General features: G+C 42.3%; 1 protein-coding gene across 1 annotated transcript in view; it reads right to left on the bottom strand.

Annotated features, from left to right (window-relative positions):
- The window catches only part of LOC142710434 (uncharacterized), a 151,550-nt gene that overhangs the window by 107,335 nt on the left and 23,011 nt on the right, over positions 1-21,204 (bottom strand). Inside the window, exon 5 of the mRNA XM_075848560.1 lies at positions 12,177-13,781. Within this exon, the coding sequence (XP_075704675.1) occupies positions 12,177-13,781 (1,605 nt within the window). The remainder of the gene's footprint in view (positions 1-12,176; positions 13,782-21,204) is intronic.

Raw genomic sequence — 21,204 nt, 5'->3', positions numbered from 1 at the left:
TTTTGTCTCGTGCACTTACTGAGCGTAGGGACCGCCGCCCAGTTGTACCCCGTCGCCTAGGGCGGGTCGTTGCAAGTAGGCAGGGACAGAGTGGCGGGTAGATTAGGGCTCACTTGTCCGTTTCCCTACCCCAATCATTACAGATATAACTGATGTTATAACACCAGTTAAAATTAAGTTGAAACCAGGAACTCTACCAATTACAATCACACAGTATCCCCTGAGCAGAGAGCAGAAAGCTGCTATTACCACCCAACTGGAAGAATACCCAAAGATGAGTACTATAAGGGAATGTCGATCCCCTGATAATACGCCACTTTTTCAAGTAAAGAAAGAACAAGAAGCAGGGAAGGTACAGGCATATTGGATGGTTCATGTTAAGGGAACTTAACAAATTGATGATTATTGATGCTCCTATTGTATCGCAACCCCCACACTTTGCTGAATCAAATTCCCCCTAGTTCAAAGTATTTCACAGTCATAGACTTGGCAAATGCTTTCTTTTCAGTGCCAGTTGATAAGGAGAGCCAGCTTCTGTTTGCATTCACTCATGAAGGGAGACCATATTGTTGGACCCGATTGCCACAAAGTGGCGCCACTTCCCCTTCAGAGTTTTCAGAAGCAATGGCACTGGTACTACTTTCCTGGCAGCCTGAAAATAAAGATACACAATTACTACAATATGTGGATGACTTACTCTTATGTACAGTAGACAAGGAAATTTGCTTAAAAGAAACTTTATCTCTACTTCTATTCCTACAAGGGGAGGGGTGTAAGGCTTCTAGAGAAAAGCTACAAGTAGCCAAAACAAAGGTGATTTTCTCAGGACATTGCAAACTAAGCACATCACCCCTTTACGGAAAAAAGCTATTTCCCAGGCACTAGAGCCTTCTAATGTAATGGAATTGAGAACTTTTCTGGGACTTATAGCTTACTGCAGAGAGTGGATACCATCTGCCTCTTCTTTAAAGGAAGGGTGTCACGAAAAAAATGTATTTTATATTAATTTGCTTTTAGTGTTTTATTAAAATAAATTTTATTTATTTGTGTTTGCGTTTTACTTTTTTTTTTCTAACTTTTTCTTCACTATGGGGGCTGCCATTTTTTTTTTTATCTCTGTATGTGTCACTTAATGTCACATACAGAGATGGAATACGGCACATACATCCCCATAGAGAATGCGAACATGAGCCGTTCCATTCACTATGGTGTACGCCGTCTGTGCTCGAACGGCGCATGCGCTGCTCCAATACAGTCCAAATGGAAGGTCTTCGGCCGAGCGACATCCGGCGCCATTTTCTTGTGGGCCGGAAGCCGCGGACGGACAATACGAAGACTACTTCCGGTCGCGGCTTCCGGACATGTGTTCTGAAGCAAGCACTAGGAGCAGAGGGAGCAGACGGAGCAGACGGACCGGAGGGGGCAGCGGCGGCAGGAGCAGGTAAGTTATGTTTGTGTATGTTCGTGGTTTAGTGTGTGATTACCACTGTATGCAAGCCTACTACACTGTGTATTCGCTCAAAAAATGGCGGCACACAGTGTAGGAGGTTTGAACATTCAATCCCCTCCTTTCTCCTGGCACTAGCCAGGATAAGGGAGGGGGGATTCTGTGAGCTCACTAGAGCGAGTGTGTTTACACCAAATTTGCAGCATAAAGCAATATGGTTGCTTTACCACATGCCAATGCTGCAATTTTGGGAATTGCTCCCTCTAGTGACCAGCACAGGGAAATGTTATAAATTAGAATATAATTTATAATATTTCCTGACTTGTGAAAAAATGTAAAAAATTGGAACAATGTCTGATCATGTATATAATAACTAAAAAAAAAGTCATAATTTTCTAGCGACACATTCCCTTTAATGCAACCGCTGTTTGATGTTCTAGCAGTTTGCAATAAAGGATCACCTTTTTGCCTCACACTGGAGGCAAAGAAAGGGTTTAATGCTCTCACGTCAGCTATAGTGTCCGCCCCAGCCCTGGGAATTCCCAACTATGATTTGCATTCTAACATATTTTGTCACGAGGCTGACGGACATGCCAAGGGAGTTTTGACTCAAAGCCATGGGGGAAAGCATCGTCCTCTGGCTTATTATTCAACCCAACTAGATGTAGTAGCACGGGGACTCCATCTCGTATCCGAGCAGTAGTAGCTTGTGCCGTGTTAAAGGAAAAAGTCACTGACATAGTATTAGATCATGCTCTTGTAATACAGGTTCCACATTCAGTTCAAGAATTGTCACAGGTAAAAACTAAGCATTTGTCAATGGCTAGACTCACTAAATATGAAGTAGCTTTGTTAACTCCTCCTAACTTAACCATTAAAAGATGCATTACACTAAACCCAGCTACTCTGCTTCCGGAAGTGAGAGCAGAACAAGATATCTCACAGGATCATGACTGTTTTGAGCTAATGAAAATTGAAACTAAGGTGTTGGAAAATGTTACTGAGACACCTATTCCAGATGCAGACTTCTATGTAGATGACTCCCGGTATTATCAGGAAGGAAAGCCATATACAGGATATGCCATAGTAGACTCACAAAGGGAGGTCAAGTGTGGAGCATTGCCGGCTGGCATGTCTGCACAAGAGGCTGAACTAACAGCACTCACTGAGGCGTGTATCATGGCTGAAAATAAAATTGCAAATGTTTATACAGACTCCAGGTACACATTTGGCATAGCTCATGACTATGGACCAATATGGCACAGCAGAAACTTTGTTGCTTCCTCAGGTAAACCTATTAAAAATGCAGGATTAGTTGCTCATCTCTTTCGAGCCCTGGATCTACCTAAGCAGGTAGCTATCATTAAAGTACAGGCACATACAAAAGAAAGGACCAAGGAAGCCGAAGGAAATCGCAGAGCGGACATTGCGGCCAAAGCTGCCCCCATACTTCCTCTCCCCGTGACGGCCTATGCTGCAGAATCAATGCAAGAGGCTGGGGAGATGGAGCTGGACTTGTTAAAAAAGTTACAGGCGCGAGCTCCAATTGTGGAGAAAGAGAGTTGGCAAAGGAAAAAGGCTGTAAAGAACGAGAGTGGTCTGTGGGAACTAGGCTCTGAGCTATGTATCCCGAGGGTGCTTCACCCTATGTTATGTACTCTCTCTCACGGCCCTACACACCAGTCAAAGGATGCAATGGTAAGTCAAGTTGCTCAAGGTTGGGTGGCCTCAGGATTCAACAATGCCGCTGCTAAACATGTCCAGAGCTGTGCCATTTGTGCCTGCCATAATGCTGGTAAAACTGTGAAGTTGCCACAGAAGTGCACCCCCAAGTCATTATACCCGTTTCAGAGACTACAAATAGACTTTACTCAGCTTCCCAAGGTGGGTGTCTATGAGTATGTCCTGGTATGTGTTGACCTATTTTCAGGATGGCCTGAAGCTTGGCCTTCTGCTAAAGCTGATGCAAAAATAGTGGCTAAAAAGATTCTTTCAGAAGTAGTATGCAGATATGGGATACCAGAAGTCATTGAAAATGACAGGGGTACCCATTTTACATCAGAAATCCTTAAATAAATCATGCAAGCCTTTAATATCACCCAATCGTTCCATACTCCATACAGGCCAAAAAGTAGTGGGAGGGTAGAAAGACTAAATGGGACATTAAAATTAAAAATTCAGAAAGTAATGGCAGAAACTAATAAGCCATGGACTGAATGTTTACCTATTGCCTTACACTCTGTCCGCATGACCCCAACCATGAAAATGAGACTAAGTCCTCATGAAATTTTATTTGGCAGTGCCCCTAAAACTGACTTGTATTTCCCTCAACAGCTTCAGTCATTATACTCAAATATGACAGAATATGTAGGGGCTCTACAGAAAAACCTGCAACAGATTCATAATTATGTTTTCAGTTCTATTCCGGATCCCTCCTCCATACCCGGTGCACATCAACTAAAACCTGGAGATTGGGTTACGGTTCGAAAGCACGTTCGCAAATCACTGAAACCGCGATTTGAAGGTCCATTTCCGGTCCAACTGATCACCCCAACTTCAGTAAAACTGGAAGGAAAACCAACCTGGATACATGCTTCCCATTGCAAGAAGTTTTATAAGGTATAAAGACATAATGGGGAAGTATTTCTTATTATCTGTGTTTCTAATGAGCATCATGATATGTGGTTTTGTAAAAGGATATCAGCAGCTGGGGGAAGAGGAGTGGGACAATAAGTTCATTAAGTACCACGGTATAGTAACACAAACATACAACCTGACTGATTGCTGGATATGTGCATATTCTCCTATGTCTGCAAGGTCTATGCCATACTTTGCTACTCCCGTCTCAGAACAGGAATTGTTCCAAGATAATTGTTGGGTGATGAAACCATTGGATATAGAGGAACCCAAGGGAAAAGTTCTAATGGCATTGCCTATTGCTGGATGGGTGCAGTATCCCTGGTGGCAAGCGAACCTAACATCCAAGCAGGGGAATTGGTTTGATTTTAGAAAACAAGATGGAATTTGGGGAACAAAAGAGATGATGTTCATACATGCTGGTAAACTGCCTGTAGAAAACCTAAAAATAAGTTTTGCCAGTAACAGTTTAGAGGATCAGAAAATAGATCACTCACTAGTAAGGAAAATTCATAATTCTAGTTGGCACCATGCTGATAAATTTCCACTTTGGAATAGGGAACATTGTGAGGCCATAGAAGCATTTGCCATAAGCAAAGAAGATGAAGGAGATACCGCAGGAATGGAAGGAGATGGGGCGGAACTAACATCTATCGATCCAAGGAAAAAAGTAAACCCCCTCAGATGTAACCGTATTGCATATTACAAATGGGTAACTACCAATGACCCAGACTCTTGGTGTCTCTATTCTAACACGACTCTTATGGCATCTATTGTTAATGCACTAGTTGTCAAACGACAATTTCAACTCCCGAAAGGAATCTATATAATCTGTGGAAATAATGCTTACAGATGGCTTCCTGAGGGGACTGGGGGAACATGTACCCTAGCAAGAATAGAACCTGCCACCTGGACGTGCAAGTCTGATCAATTCTTGTATCAGAATATTCCTCAACATATGTTAAGTAAACGTAGTCTTAAGGTACAGCATACAGAACCATTATTACACATAGGTTGGAAGGAAGAGTTAATGATGGCTCTGCCTATCGTTGGTAGTCCAGTCACTTCTTTACTCAGAACTACTCAAAATGGCCAACGTATGGAAGCCTTAGCAGATGTATTCGATAATATTACTGACTATATTTTTCATGCTATAAGTGTTACTTCTGCATATACAAAACAATTAATAGTAGTTACTAATCAACACACTATGGCATTGGATTATCTAACTGCATCACAAGGAGGACTTTGTCAAATAGTAGGACCAGCATCTTGTCACTATATCAATCCTACTGGAATGATGCAAGTTGTTTATGATATTAAACAGGCTCAGGAGCTAAAGGAACGATATCGCAAAGGTAACGCTCAATCCGAATTGCATTTTCCGGAATGGTTATCTTGGCTGAACCTGCTCAATTGGTTTAAGGTTCTACTTGTTGTTTTTAGGAAAATATTAGAGTCAAACTGTAGCAGTACACACAAAAGACCTCCCCCTGAACGAGACGATAACCCAGTAATGATCATGATTACTCCTATCAAACCCAAATGCTTCATATGTGAAAAGGAATCACTTAATGACATCAAAGACTTTTATTTATTGTGGAAACAAATTGATTTGACAAAGACAAGAATGAACAAATTACTGTCATAATATATATATATATATCATGTGTGTGTAACAATTTATATATATGTTTCTAACTAACTCTTCTAACCCTCATATTTTCCTTTAAAATCTATATTAGTACTAGCAAGAGGGGAATGGTAACAGGAGAAATCTAAACTTAAGGATCGTCTGGATGGATGTGGAACGTCTCACAATTCATGGAGATTAGTATCTCTATATCTTGTGTAGGTAGGGCGGACCTTTAAGATTTCTCGATACGGCAGGGAGAGTAGTCACAGGTCTAGCCAAATGATAAAAAGGGGGGAGTAATGTTAAAGTAATTGTCATTCTAAGAGTTAATTTGGACATCTGTTTTCCAGATGTTAAGGAAAGGAGGGAGGAAGGAGTCAGTCATCTTGTCGCAAGAATTTGATGGATTGAATACACAGACTGGGGGAGTTAAGGGGAAGAGGAAGAAAACATGTTTGTTCTGATAATTCTCAGAATTGTACTAAAGGTGAAGGATTGATTGTCTCCAAGTTATGTAATGTTACTGCATGTTAGCCAAAATACTGTCTTGTATTATTTATTGTCTTATGGTATTGCATGAATATAGAATGAGTATAAATAAACGATAGGGGCCAGGACTAGCTCAGACCTCTGCAGTAATCAGATACACATCTGTTCTGTTTTTGTCTCCGGCCATATTGGTGTCGATCTATCTACCTTTTGGGAACTGCGTTATCACCAGTAACATAAAGTCCAATGTGTCACGAGAAAACAATCTCAGAATCGCTTGGATAGGTAAAAGCATTCCGAAGTTAATACCACATAAAGTGAAACATGACAGATTTGAAATATGAGGCTCTGTCAGGAAGGTCAAAAGTGGCCAAAGCGGGAAGGGGTTATTGTAGATAAATGTAAAGTTATGCATTTGGGTACCAACAATCTGAATGCATCATATGTCCCAGGGGGAGCTACACTGGGGGAGTCACTTGTTGAGAAGGATCTGGGTGTACCTGTAGAACATAAATGAAATAACAGCATGCAGTGTCAATCAGCTGCTTCTAAGGCCAGCAAGATATTGTTGTGTATTAAAAGAGGCATGGACTCGCAGGACAGGGATGTAATATTACCACTTTACAAAGCATTAGTGAGGCCTCATCTAGAATATGCAGTTCAGTTCTGGGCTCCAGTTCATATAAAAAATGAAAAATACAAAGAAGAGAAACGTCGCTAATTGTTACGTCCATGGCCGGGGGTCGCCGTTCTAACTCACCCCCTGACGATCCCGGCCATGGACACCTCTCTGCTCGTCGTCCTCCTCCTCCTGGCAGACGCCCGCACTCTCTCCCGGGTCCTCGTGCTGTTTCCCTTAAAGGGCCAGTACGCGTCCAGCTGTCAAATATCAATTATCAGCCCAAATGGCTGCTGGACTATAAAAAGGGGCTCTGTCCACTGGTTCCTTGCCTGAGCGTTATTGTATACCCTAGTCTGTCTTTCTAAATGTCTCCCAGTGTTTTCCAGTTCCCAGTGTTATCCGTTCCTGCTGCCTGTATCCTGCATCCCGTACTATCGTTACCTGCTGTGAAAGCCAAGTCGTGTCTTCCGCTGCATCCGCGGCGTCACCTGCTGTGAAAGCCAAGACGTGTTCCTGCCACTGTCTACATTGCCTCAGGTACCCGTTCAGAACTATAGACATTGTGTTCTACCTTGTTGGCCAGCTGCTACTCCGCTACGGCCCAGTGGGTCCACACCCCGCGCCGTGACACTAATAAGGGGCATAGAGAATCTAAGTTATGAATTAGATTAAAAGAACTGAACCTGTTTAGCCTTGAAAAGAGACGACTAAGGGGGACATGATTAACTTGTATACATATATGAATGACACATACAAAAAATATGGTGAAATTCTGTTCCATATAAAACCCCCTCAAAAAACAAGGGGGCACTCCCTCCATCTGGAGAAAAAAAGGTTCACTCTGCAGAGACGACAAGTCTTCTTTACTGTGAGAACTGTGAATCTGTGGAATAGTCACCACAGGAGCCGTCACAGGAGATGGCTTTAAGGCTAGATTCACACGGGCTCCTAGCATCATAGTTATGTACGACGCTAGGAGTCCCTGCCTCTCCGTGGAACTACTGTCCCGTACTGAAAACATGATTACAGCACGGGACAGTTGTCCTGCAGCGAGGCAGGGACTCCTAGCATCGTACATAACTATGATTCTAGGAGCACGGCTCCCTGCATCGTGTTCAGTCCGGGACTTGCGGCCGGAATATGTTCCGTCCATTACGGACGTAATATGCTCGTGTGAATCCAGCCTAAAAAATATCAGCTCCTATGTTCAATGTGTAGAATTTTTGTTTCATCCCTTCCATTTTCCCATCCTTTGGTTGAACTTGATGGACAGGTGTCTTTTTTCAACCGTACTAATTATGTAATAGGCTAAACAAGGTGAATGTGTTGAATGTACTCCTCCTATGTAATAGGCTAAACAAGGTGAATGTGTTGATTGTACTCCTCCTATGTAGCGCCGTTTTGTTAATTTCTTTTTCCCCTATTACTTTTTTTTAATTTTTCCCATGGAACTGGATGAGATTTCAGCAGTTCCTCCAATCCTTTATGACTTCACGTTATCTTTGGACAATTCCCTTCACATTTAGGGTATGTGCACACACACTAATTACGTCCGTAATTGACGGACGTATTTCGGCCGCAAGTCCCGGACCGAACACAGTGCAGGGAGCCGGGCTCCTAGCATCATAGTTATATACGATGCTAGGAGTCCCTGCCTCTCCGTGGAACTACTGTCCCGTACTGAAAACATGATTACAGTACGGGACAGTTGTCCTGCAGCGAGGCAGGGACTCCTAGCATCGTACATAAGTATGATACTAGGAGCCCGGCTCCCTGCAGTGTGTTCGGTCCACTACTTGCGGCCGAAATACGTCCGTCAATTACGGACGTAATTAGTGTGTGTGCACATACCCTTACAGTGTGGAATTTCTATTTATTTTTTGTTCATGGCTTTAGTCAGAAGAATCTTAACATAATCTCTACATTCCTGAGCAAATATGAAACAACCTTTGGGTCTTATTTACGGGACAAATGTCTACAGGGAACTTGGCCTCAGGACAAATGGTTAAGATCTTCAAATTACCAGGAATTGAGAGCGGTCTGGAAAACCGCAAAATTGACCTTTCTACAATCAAGACATCACCATGTCAAGATTCTGTCTGACAATACTATTTATGTCATCTGGGCCAAGGAAAATCTGTCCCTCTCATCATTCCCTCTAAAAGGATCAGAAAACATGGTTGTGGACATCCTAAGCCGGAAAAATCTAGATCTGAGGCCTTAAACCAAGACTTTTTTATTAGGAAAATGGATCTAGTGTATGCCCATTCACGGCAACCTCCCGATTCATTCTCCGCCATGATGCAGCAGCCTACTCATCATGCAGGTCAGGCGAACCCTGTTTTTTACATATGTGCAGGGTCCCCGAGATGGGACCTGCATCTACCAGACATTTATGGCATATCCTGTGTTGGGAATACTCCTTTATTCTGCAGCATTCTCACATTGCAGCTTCCAGCTTCTCTATGTTTTTAAGGTGTCATGACACTTTGTCTTGTCTCCAAGGCAGCCAATCCTTACCATGTGATGTGACATCATTGCCTTGTAAACAGACAGATAACCCCTTTTAGGTACATTGATAAAACCCAATTCAACGAACACCGAAAATAACAAAAAACATTGTGAGAAACAAGCACTTTATTACAAAATAAAATTCTAACAACACAACGTTACACATAAGGTTTAGTGTAAGATGATGGGAGATCATTGCGCGGCTGTGTCAGGACAGGAGCGGTAGTTCATGTAAACCCTGATCGGTGGATTGTAACAGAACTATAACGTTTTTTCATGTGTAAGGTGAAACCCTAACGTCGTTTTATTCTTACTCACAATCATTATCTTACCCTTCAAAACTACACATGTATGGACCCTGCAGTGTCTAAGTCTCCTACTACGGTCACGTAAAGAGACCCTATGTAATCTTTTTTCTTTACATCTGTTGACATGTGTATTAATATTTAATCTTCATTCATACAGTATAAAAATATGAAAGAAAAATTCATAAAGTGAATTTGCAATAACTTTTTAACAAAAAAAAAACCCACCTCCCAGATATGCCACTTCCTTGTACGGCTCAAATACCTGATTCTGCCCCTTTGGCAAAAACAACCTCCAGCAGGAGTTTCTTTTCTAAGGCCTCATTTACACTTGTATATTTTGGTCAGTATTTTGCATCAGTATCTGTAAGCCAAAACTGGGAGCGGAACATAAACAGAGAAAAGTACAATGGAAAGATCTGCATGTCTTCCATGTCTTGGACATACTCCTAGTTTTGTCTTATAAATAGTGATGCAAAATACTGTATAAAATGTGCAAATGTGAATGGGGCTTTACGGTCTACTATTCTCTTATAGGGGAGATTACGTTTCCTACTCTTTCATGTGGAGCATGCACAACCAGTTTTACATCTCCCCACAGAATCTTGATGGTAATTAGAACTAGACTTTCACTTGGCCATTCAAGAATCCTCCATTTATTTATTTATTTTTGGCCATTCCGTGGCGGGTCTACTGGTATTTCCATGTTCCAAAGGGAAAATGGTCAAACTATTAGATGTTAATCATTCCACTGTCCAGAAAACCATCTACATGTGGAGATTTTAGACAACTGCCCTTTCCTGAATCATAGACATCCATAACCTTTCTGAAGGCCTGAGAGCGCTCTGGTTCTCGGCATGGTGATACCGCACATTTCACTAACAGAGGGAAACCAAACGTCAGGGGTTTAAAATGAGACCCGTTCCTCCTGGATCCATGTTTGCCGACGTATTGCAGCCCTATTTTCAGACGTTAAACAAGGCATAATACGCCTCGTTTACGTCTGAAAATAGGTCGTGTGAACCCAGCCTAATGTCCACAATATGTTTTCTTCATAGGTCCCGGTCACAGTTGCTCTCAGGTAAATATAATTTGAGTGTTTGGCAGATCCAGACTAATTCCACCTAAAAAAATAAATAAACACTTATTGGCTGCTTAACCCATTAGTGACCGTGAATACACCTTTTCACGATCCCTGATCTCACGGGTGAGATAGATATCAGTTTAACCCCTCAGATACGTCACTCCCTCTCTCAATACACTGGCACCCTGCGCATGATGGCAGAGTGCCGGTGTTCTATGGCTGCCGGTGGGTCCTAATAAAGGCCCCCGGGTCTACATGTAGAGTATACCTGCTAGGTCATGCCAGAGGCATGGCCTAGCAGATGCCTGTCCGTTTTATACCAACAATACAGAAGTATTGCAGTGTATTATAAGAACGATCGGAGGATCGCTTAGTTAAGTCCCCTGGTGGAACTAGTAAAAAAAAAAAGTTTAATAAAGTTAATACAAAAAAAAAAATACATTAAAAAAAATAAAAAAAACACTTTTTGCCCTTACAAAATGCTTTATTATAAAAAATAAGTTAAAAAAAGTTACACATATTTGGTATCGCTGCATCCGTTATGACCCCAACTATAAAGTTATTACATTATTTAACCTGCACAGTGAACGCCGTAAAAAAAATAAAAATAAATAAAAAAATAAATCAACGTTTTCTGTGAATCCTGCCTTTAAAAAAATGTGATAAAAAGTGATCAAAAAGTCGCATGTACTCCAAAATGGTACCAATAAAAACGACAAGTTGTCCCGCAAAAAAAGCCCTCATACTACTGCATCGGCGGAAAAATAAAAAAAAGATATGGCTCTTCAAATATGGAGACACAAAAACAAATAATTTTTTTTCAAAAAGTGTTTTACTGAGTAAAAGTAGTAAAACATACAAAATATAGAAAGTTACTGTGTTATTTATACCACACGGTAAACGGCGTAAATTAGGACGCAAAAAAGTGTGGCAAAATTGCTGTTTTTTTCTATTCCTCCCCAAACATTTTTTTTATAAAAGTTAATCAATCAATAAATTCTATGTACCCCAAAATGGTGCTGTCACAAAATACAATTTGTCCCGCAAAAAACAAGACCTTATACAGCTATGTCGACAAAAATAAAAAAAGTTATAGCTCTTTGAATGAGACGATGGAAAAACGTAATAAATAGCTTGGTCATTAAGGGGTTAAAGTCTGTGAATAATCTGATGTGTTTAAAATGTGTTTTGTTTTTTTTGCTCTTATAGCATTTCCCACATTTTAAACGAGATTATGGTTTCTACTTTATGTGAATTCTCTGCAGAGTTCCAAAATGTAAATTTCTTTGTAAAACATCTTTCACATATAGAACATCAAAATGGCTTCTCCCCTGTGTGGTTTCTCTGATGAGCCCTAAGTTTGCCTTTAGTAGTAAAACATTTACCACATTCTGAACATGAATATAATTTCTCTCCTGAGTGACTTCTCTCGTGTTTAACAAGACCTGATTTATCTGTAAAACATTTCCCACATTCTGAACATGAATATGGCTTCTCTCCTGTGTGAATTCTCTCATGTTTAACAAGACCTGATTTATCTGTAAAACATTTCCCACATTCTGAACATGAATACGGCTTCTTTCCTGTGTGAATTCTCTCGTGTTTAACAAGACCTGATTTATCTGTAAAACATTTCCCACATTCTGAACATGAATACGGCTTCTCTCCTGTGTGAATTCTCTCATGTGTAACAAGACTTGATTTATCTGTAAAACATTTCCCACATTCTGAACATGAATACGGCTTCTCTCCTGTGTGAATTCTCTTATGTTTAACAAGACTTGATTTATCTGTAAAACATATCCTACATTCTGAACATGAATACGGCTTCTCACCTCTGTGAATTCTCTCATGTGTAACAAGATATGATTTATCTGTAAAACATTTCCCACATTCTGAACATGAATACGGCTTCTCTCCTGAGTGACTTCTCTCATGTTTAACAAGACTTGATTTATCTGTAAAACATTTCCCACATTCTGAACATGAATATGGCTTCTCCCCTGTGTGAATTCTCTCATGTTTAACAAGACTTGATTTATCTGTAAAACATTTCCCACATTCTGAACATGAATACGGCTTCTCTCCTGTGTGACTTCTCTCATGTCTAACAAGATGTGATTTATCTGTAAAACATTTCCAACATTCTGAACATGAATACGGCTTCTCTCCTGTGTGAATTCTCTCATGTTTAACAAGACTTGATTTATCTGTAAAACATTTCCCACATTCTGAACATGAATACGGCTTCTTTCCTGTGTGAATTCTCTCATGTTTAACAAGACTTGATTTATCTGTAAAACATTTCCCACATTCTGAACATGAATACGGCTTCTCACCTCTGTGAATTCTCTCATGTGTAACAAGATATGATTTATCTGTAAAACATTTCCCACATTCTGAACATGAATATGGCTTCTCCCCTGTGTGAATTCTCTCATGTTTAACAAGACTTGATTTATCTGTAAAACATTTCCCACATTCTGAACATGAATATGGCTTCTCTCCTGTGTGAATTCTCTCATGTTTAACAAGACTTGATTTATCTGTAAAACATTTCCCACATAAGGAACATGAATACGGCTTCTCTCCTGTGTGACTTCTCTCATGTCTAACAAGATGTGATTTATCTGTAAAACATTTCCCACATTCTGAACATGAATACGGCTTCTCTCCTGAGTGACTTCTCTCATGTTTAACAAGACTTGATTTATCTGTAAAACATTTCCCACATTCTGGACATGAATACGGCTTCTGACCTCTGTGAATTCTTCTGTTTGTTAAAAGACCTGAGATTTTTGTGAACTGTTTACCACATTGAAACCTTTTACCCCCTTTCTGAGCTGTATTTGTGGTAACAATCTGTGATTGGTCAGGAGAAGGTTCCTCATGATTAGTGAAATTATATGATAGGTCTTTACTGTGAAGTCCTGGATGTACATTAAGGGTAATGAGGTTTTCTCCTGAAGACTGCTGCATGATATCTTCATCTTCTACTTTATAATTTAGCAATAACGTGAAGTTTCCCTCAGAGATTTTACTGGGATTTTCTGTTAGGATTAAAAAAAAATAATTGATTTTGTTTCACAATAGAAAAGTTGACAAATTTATAACATTCGTATTAGGCTGGAAACACACATGCAGTGTTTTGAGCCAAAGTCAGAAATGGATCAAGCAGGAAGAAGTTTAAGCCATGACTTTTGACTCCATTCCAGCCTTATAACGCTTTGTATTTCACTTTAAAATAAATCCATGACAGTCCAGGATTCTGGTCTACACTCAGTCCTCCACTATTAATTTATTACATAAAGCTTGACTTAATAAAAAAATTTTTTTTTGAAAAGCAGAACCTTGTCTGGCAATGAAGCCTGTTCTCTGCTAACACATTTGGCTGTTTAAATACTAATGAGGCCTACACAATCTTAACTTAATATTGTTACAGACAGTCTAATCTTGGCGCTACAGTCTACATTTAACAAGATAATGTGTCATGAGACAAATCACAGGATGAATTCATGGACATGATAATGAGGTCTGCATATCCTAATGGCTGAACAGTCACCGGATCTCAATTTTATAGAACATCTGTGGGATGTAGTGGAATAGACAGAGTGAATGTAATGGCAGGAAGGAGGTGAAGGGAACAAGTGAGCCCTAATCTACCCACCGCCCTGTCCCTGCCTACTTGCAACGACCCGCCCTAGACGACGGGGTACAACTTGGCGGCGGTCCCTACGCTGTCTAAGTGCAAGGGAGTACAAACAGGGAACACGCAAGGGAATACAGTAGCCCACGGAACGCCGCGAGGAAACGGAGCGGTGAATGAGCCAGTCAGGATCAGGATGTAGTGGAGTATACAAACGGGAGCACGGAGCAGAAGCAAGCCAGGGGCAGAGCGACGCAGGATAAACGGAACTGAAGCAAGGCAGAAGCACGGCAGAAGCAGGCTGGAGCAAGGCAGCAGTGGGGCCAGGAATCCAAGAAGAATTACAAGCAAAGAGGAAGAGAAAACGGCAGGTATAAATGGACAGGGGGCGGAGCTAACTCTGCCTGACCAGGCCGCGATAGGCTCTCCCACTCCTGAGCCTGCCACCCTGATTGGTGGGAGCCGGTGTCCGTCTCAGAGGTCTGGCCTCAGGTGTCGACTGATTAATCCTGGGAGTATACCCAGACGTAGTGCCTGGCAGATCCTTTACAGTGAAGTTATCAATCAGAATCTGGAATAAAGGTTTCCAGTACACAGTAATATCATTCCACTAAGAATTCAGGCTGTTCTAAGGGGAAATAGTGTTCTGTCAAGTACTGATAATGTGAACCTAATGAAATAAAGTGGCCTCATTCAAATTTTAGTCATGTGACAATTTAATAGCGAATTGTTGTTCTATTTCTCTGCCAACCTATAAGTATTTGGTCTTGTTTTTCTCAGAACATATAGGGCTTAAAATAAGTGATATATTTAAAGAGGCTCTGTCACCACATTATAAGTGGCCTATCTTGTACACAATGTGATTGGCTCTGTAATGTAGATTACAGCAGTGTTTTTTATTTAGAAAAACGATAATTTTTGACGGCGTTATGACCTATATTAGCTTTATGCTAATGAGTTTCTCAATGGACAACTGGGCGTGTTTTACTATATGGCCAAGTGGGCGTGGTGGAGAGAAGTGTATGACGCTGACCAATCAGTGACCAATCAGCGTCATACACTTCTCTCCATTCATTTACACTGCACATAGTGATATAGCTATATCGCTATGTGCAGCCACATAAACACACTATAACATTACTGCAGTGTCATGACAATGAATATACATTACCTCCAGCCAGGACGGGATGTGTATTCACAATATATAATCCTGTCACTTCTCTGCAATTTACAGCACAGCGAAATCTCGCTGTAAATGGCAGTTTACAGCGTAATCTCGAGAGACTACGCCTGCTTTGCTGTAAATCACAGAGAAGTGGTCAGGATTCTGAATACACATCACAGAAGATCTCCATCCTCCCCAGGACAAGCCCTTATATACCCGTCAGGGGAGGAACATCTTGCCAGTTTCTAGTCACTATCATTATAATGACTTTAGTTTGTATTTCTACTGTCTGTAAGTGAGTTGTGTCTTTAGCACTATTATGTGTATTGCCCGACTATTGTCTGCCACAGCCAGGATGAGAACACAATGGGGAAGATAATTGGATCTGCTTGATTTGCTGGTCTGCACTCTAGCTGAGTAATGGTGGTGCCTCCTGATGACCCCCTGTGGGGACTGGACAATGAGAACTCTTTATGTCTCGTGGACTGTACCTCTAAATCGTCTGATTGTCCATAGGCTGGAGACACGACCTGTGGTACCTGATTACAGAGTCATTCCTCTCTGCTGAGGACTCACAATAAAACACACATAATGCACCATCACAACCTTTCCCCTCATATAATAAGCGAGCTGGCCATGTAGCCTACACAGGCCGCTGGCAACCTCACGCATAAGCCACTTATTACAGTTCAATAAGAACAGTCCACAGGCTGTAAAGAAAGTCCAGTGCAAATGTATATCCGGGGCAAAGAGCAATGTCTGGGAACACAATCACCAGTTTCAAGAAATTTCCACAAAAGTTCCACGGAATCTGTTCATTTTGGAAGAGCTGATCCGGTGGCTTCCAGGATAGTGCAGCCTGTGAGATATAGTCTCTGGGGTCAGGAGGTTTCTTGGGACCTTTTATCCAGTTTACAGGTTTCTGCAGACTCCGCATGGTCCATCCAGACACTTTCCTCCCCACTGCATCCCACCACACTACAGGGTGGGCCATTTATATGGATACACCTAAATAAAATGGGAATGGTTGGTGATATTAACTTCCTGTTTGTGCCACATTAGTATATGGGAGGGGGGAAACTTTTTAAGCTGGGTGTTGACCATGGCGGCCATTTTGAAGTCGGCCATTTTGTATCCAACTTTAGTTTTTTCAATAGGAAGAGGGTCATGTGACACATCAAACTTATCGAGAATTTCACAAGAAAAACAATGGTGTGCTTGGTTTTAACGTTACTTTATTCTTTCATGAGTTATTTACAAGTTTCTGACCACTTATAGACAATTGCCTTCAGATGACCCCAAAGATAAAAGTCTAAGGGGGTCAGATCGGGAGACCTAGGGGGCCATTCAACTGGCCCACGACGACCAATCCACGTTCCAGGAAACTATTCATCTAGGAATGCTCGGACCCGACACCAATAATGTGGTGGTGCACCGTCTTGCTGGAAAAACTCAGGGAACGTGCCAGCTTCAGTGCATAAAGAGGGAAACACATCATCATGTAGCAATTTCCGATATCCCGTGGCCTTGAGGTTTCCATTGATTGTCTATGCTGTGAAAATACGAGATGTGCAGCAACTTAAACTACGGATACTGGAAGCCTGTGCTAGCATTTCTTCTGCGGTGTTGCTATCAGTGTGTGAAGAGTGGGAGAAGAGGGTTGCATTGACAATCCAACACAATGGGCAGCACTTTGAACACATTTTATAAGTGGTCAGAAACTTGTAAATAACTCATGAAAGAATAAAGTAACGTTAAAACCAAGCACACCATTGTTTTTCTTGTGAAATTCTTGATTAGTTTGATGTCTCACATGACCCTCTTCCCATTGAAAAAACTAAAGTTGGATACAAAATGGCCGACTTCAAAATGGCCACCATGGTCAACACCCAGCTTGAAAAGTTTCCCCCCTCCCATATACTAATGTGCCACAAACAGGAAGTTAATGTCACCAACCATTCCCATTTAGGTGTATCCATATAAATGGCCCACCCTGTATATTGGGTAATGCTGGCATACTAACTGACCCATCACCGAGGCAAAGATCCTACCAGAAAATACAGTCACTGTTCAGAATTGTAGTGAGTCCATAGAAGTTGGTGGCAGAAGATGGGGAGATAGAATTCCAATCGATTTGAGAAAACAAGGGCCTTGGGCATATTTGAAAAGGGACTGAAGTCTCATTATCATGAAGGTCATCACTGCTGTTGGGACCAGTGTCTTGTTGTCCTTCACAGACCTGCTCCTCCAACACTTCTTCTTCCACCTTAGAACTCACTGACTCTCCAGTGTTCTCCTCATCCATGTTGGAAGACTGTGAGCCTGGAGAGTCCATACTGACCGTAACATCCACAACATCATTGGACAAAGACAAATCAGACCTCAAGGTAACAATACAGCTGGATTCCTCAACCTCTTGGAAATCCTGGGCTGAAGGGAATGCATCGCCAGGAGAAGCACAAATATCATTGCTCACTAGTGGGTCTGTTTCGTGTGACTTAACCTCAGTTGGGCTTTCAGAACTGGCACTGGTGATCTCAGTGCTAAAGGTTTCAGGAGGTCCAGCACTAGTTAGATCTCCTGTGTCTTCATCATCCACAGGATTTGTTTCTGTAGAAATATAGACATCCTCTGTATCCATTCCTTCCGGTCCTGAATTAAGTTCAGATTCTTTTCCCTCTTCCTGGTGCTCCCACATCTTATGGGATATGCTTTCCCCACACTCCACATCACTCATCTCAGAACACTCTGGAGCTTTCTCTGGGGATCTGTAGTGATCCGAGCCTGGAGCAGCAGCACAATCCTTATAACACTGTGCTGGCCGTACACACCATGTTTGCGGCACCTCTCACTCTGCTTGTGCCAGACACCAAATTCCAGTCCCAGAACTTATCATCCTTGGAGGCCAAACATCCCAGAACATCCATGGTCTCCTGGTACAACTCCCTAGCTTGCACAAGAACTTGTTCCTTCCTTGCCATAATCTGAGCCTTATCCCAAGCCCAGCGTTCAATGACTTTTGTAGCCTTTGGTCCGAGACAGTCCATTGTCTCCTGGTAAACCACAATTGCTCTCCTCACGATAGACATCCCGGTGTGCAGACCTCTGTCCATCTCTCCTGCATTCGCTTGATCCCACTTCTGACACCAGTTGTCATGGGGTTCGTTAGGTTAATACACGATCAACAGAGCCAGTGACGACAGGGCAACCCCAACAGGGTTTATTTCATCCAATAATGACAGAACAAATCGCGTTCAATGCAGGAACAGCACACAGTCCACAAAATAAGGTAATCACAGGAACATCTTCAGAGCGCTGGCCTCAGCTTCAGCTCTCCTGAAGGTCTAAATCCAGAAGATCTCCATCCTCCCCAGGACAAGCCCTTAGGTGGAGGAACATCTTGGCATTTTCTAGTCACCATCATTATAATGACTTTCGTTTCTAGTTCTACTGTCTGTATGTGAATTGTGGTCCTTTGTGCTATCATGTGTATTGCCACAGCCGGGATGAGGACACACGGGGGGAGATAATTGGATCTGCTTGGTTTGCTGGTCTGCACTCCAGCTGAGTAATGGTGGTGCCTCCTGATGACCCCCTGTGGGGACTGGACAATAAAAACACTTTATGTCTTGTGGACTGCACCTCGGACTCATCTGATTGTTCATTTCCTGGAGACACGACCTGTGGTACTGGATTACAGAATCATTCCTCTCTGCTGAGGACTCAGAATAAACCACACATAATGCACCATCACATCATGGATCTGTTTCAGAATAATTTGTTGTATGTGTGTACAGGAGCAATAACACTATTTCTGGCCATTACATGACTTGTATCTGGCATTCTTTTAGCAGTTTTCCCTCTGCGGGCTCTATCTTTAATTCTCAGTTTTCCCTGAGGTAGTAGATGGAGCTTAACTGCTATCATGTCTTCTATACACTGCACACAGAGCAGAGAGCCACCCTGGTATACTATCTCTCTGTAGCACACCCTTAGAAGCTGCAGAAGCATGGATTTCATCATAAAGCAGTAAGAAGTGTAGCGGAAAATCCAGCACAGAGGTGACATATAACTCTTACCAGCAGCCTATGTCTACTCTCTCTGCTTCTGCTCCCCCTCTCCTCTTCAAAGACTTTTATTGACAACAGCATCTGTGTCTTTGTGCTCCTGCTCCCTACTTCTGCTTCCCCTTCTTTTCCCATAGACTTCTATAAGCAGCAGCATCCGTGTGTCTCTCACCTAGTGGCACTAACTGTAGCGTCCATCGGGTTTACTTACCTCTCGACGCCCACAGCCATGAATCTGTGAGCGCTGGTCCATATCTCCATCCTAGGAGACGCCAGCACTCACTTCCACTCCGTACCACTGTGTCCCGTAGGGTGCGCGCACACGCTCGTGCCTGCTCTTAAAGGGCCAGCGCGCTAATGAAAACAATCATCAACTCACATGATTTCCTGGACTCTAAGGCCCCTGCCCTTCTGATCCTTGCCTAAACGTTGTTTGTCGTATCCTAGTTTGTCTAAGCAAATGGTCCCCTAGTGTTTTTCAGTGTTCCCTGTTCCTGTATCCCGTGCTATCCTGGTCAAGTGGCATGCTGTAGTCATGCTGTGCTGTATTCTACGCTTGTCTTGCTACTCCACGCCTGACGTCTACCTGCTGCCGAGTCCCAGCCGAGCCTGCCTTGCTACTGTCCGAGCTGCCACAGGTACCCTATACAAACTATAGACTGTGACCTGCGCCCTGTTGGCCAGCTGCCATACCGCCAAGGCGGTACGGCCCAGTGGGTCCACAAACCCTAAACTATAACAGTAAGTAAATTACAAAGTTGATGTTGATATATATCAGGAATACTATTAGATTACCACAAGTTGTTAGAAAAGTTAATGTCCATTTAAAGAAGACATGTTCCAAAAAGCTATTTAGTGTATAGTAGATTACAGCGGAGATCTGATTGCTTGACATTGAGGCCTAAGGTTGCACTACGGAAATATCCTGAAGACAAGATGTCCCCTTGTGACTTGTGTGCAGAGTTGTCATGGGGACCCTCTGTGTTTTCTAATAGCTCCTAAATTCTTGTCCCAGGCTCATATTAAATATAGAACTACCGTGTTTCCCCGATAGTAAGACACCCCCGATTGTAAGACGTATCGGGGGTTTCAGGGGGGTCAGCTAATATAAGCCGTACCCCGAAAGTAAGACATAGGTCTTACTTTCGGGGAAACACGGGGGTATTTAACTTGCTGCCCGCGCGATCGGGCAGCTGAATGTCGGGTCTCCGGCTGTCAGTGACTGCCGGGGACCCTGAGGAGAGGATAGGAGCAGCTTTAGCTGCTTCTGTCTTCTCCGATGTGTTTTTACACAGCGTTCAATGAACGCTGTGTATAGGAATAGAGACAGCAGCAGCGGCGCTGTCTCTATTCCTCCCGGTGATCATGTGACAGGTCACATGAACGCCGGGTCCTGTTAGTGACAGACTGCTGCTGGGTCTAACAAGACCCAGCACAGCCCTATTAGTGACAATCGTCACTATGAGAGGGCTGATTTCCCCTGTAACTGGGGCTGCTGTGCAGCTCCAGTTACAGGGGAAAAGATGGTGTAAAAGAAAGAAAAAAATATATATAAAGTTCCCCAAAGGTCTTTTTTGACCTTTGAGGGACAGACC

This window comes from Rhinoderma darwinii, unplaced genomic scaffold (assembly GCF_050947455.1).
Source record: "Rhinoderma darwinii isolate aRhiDar2 unplaced genomic scaffold, aRhiDar2.hap1 Scaffold_425, whole genome shotgun sequence".
Classification (NCBI taxonomy): Eukaryota; Metazoa; Chordata; class Amphibia; order Anura; family Rhinodermatidae; genus Rhinoderma; species Rhinoderma darwinii.
Note: the sequence above shows the minus strand (reverse complement) of the source record. Positions and strands in the feature narration are given on the sequence as shown.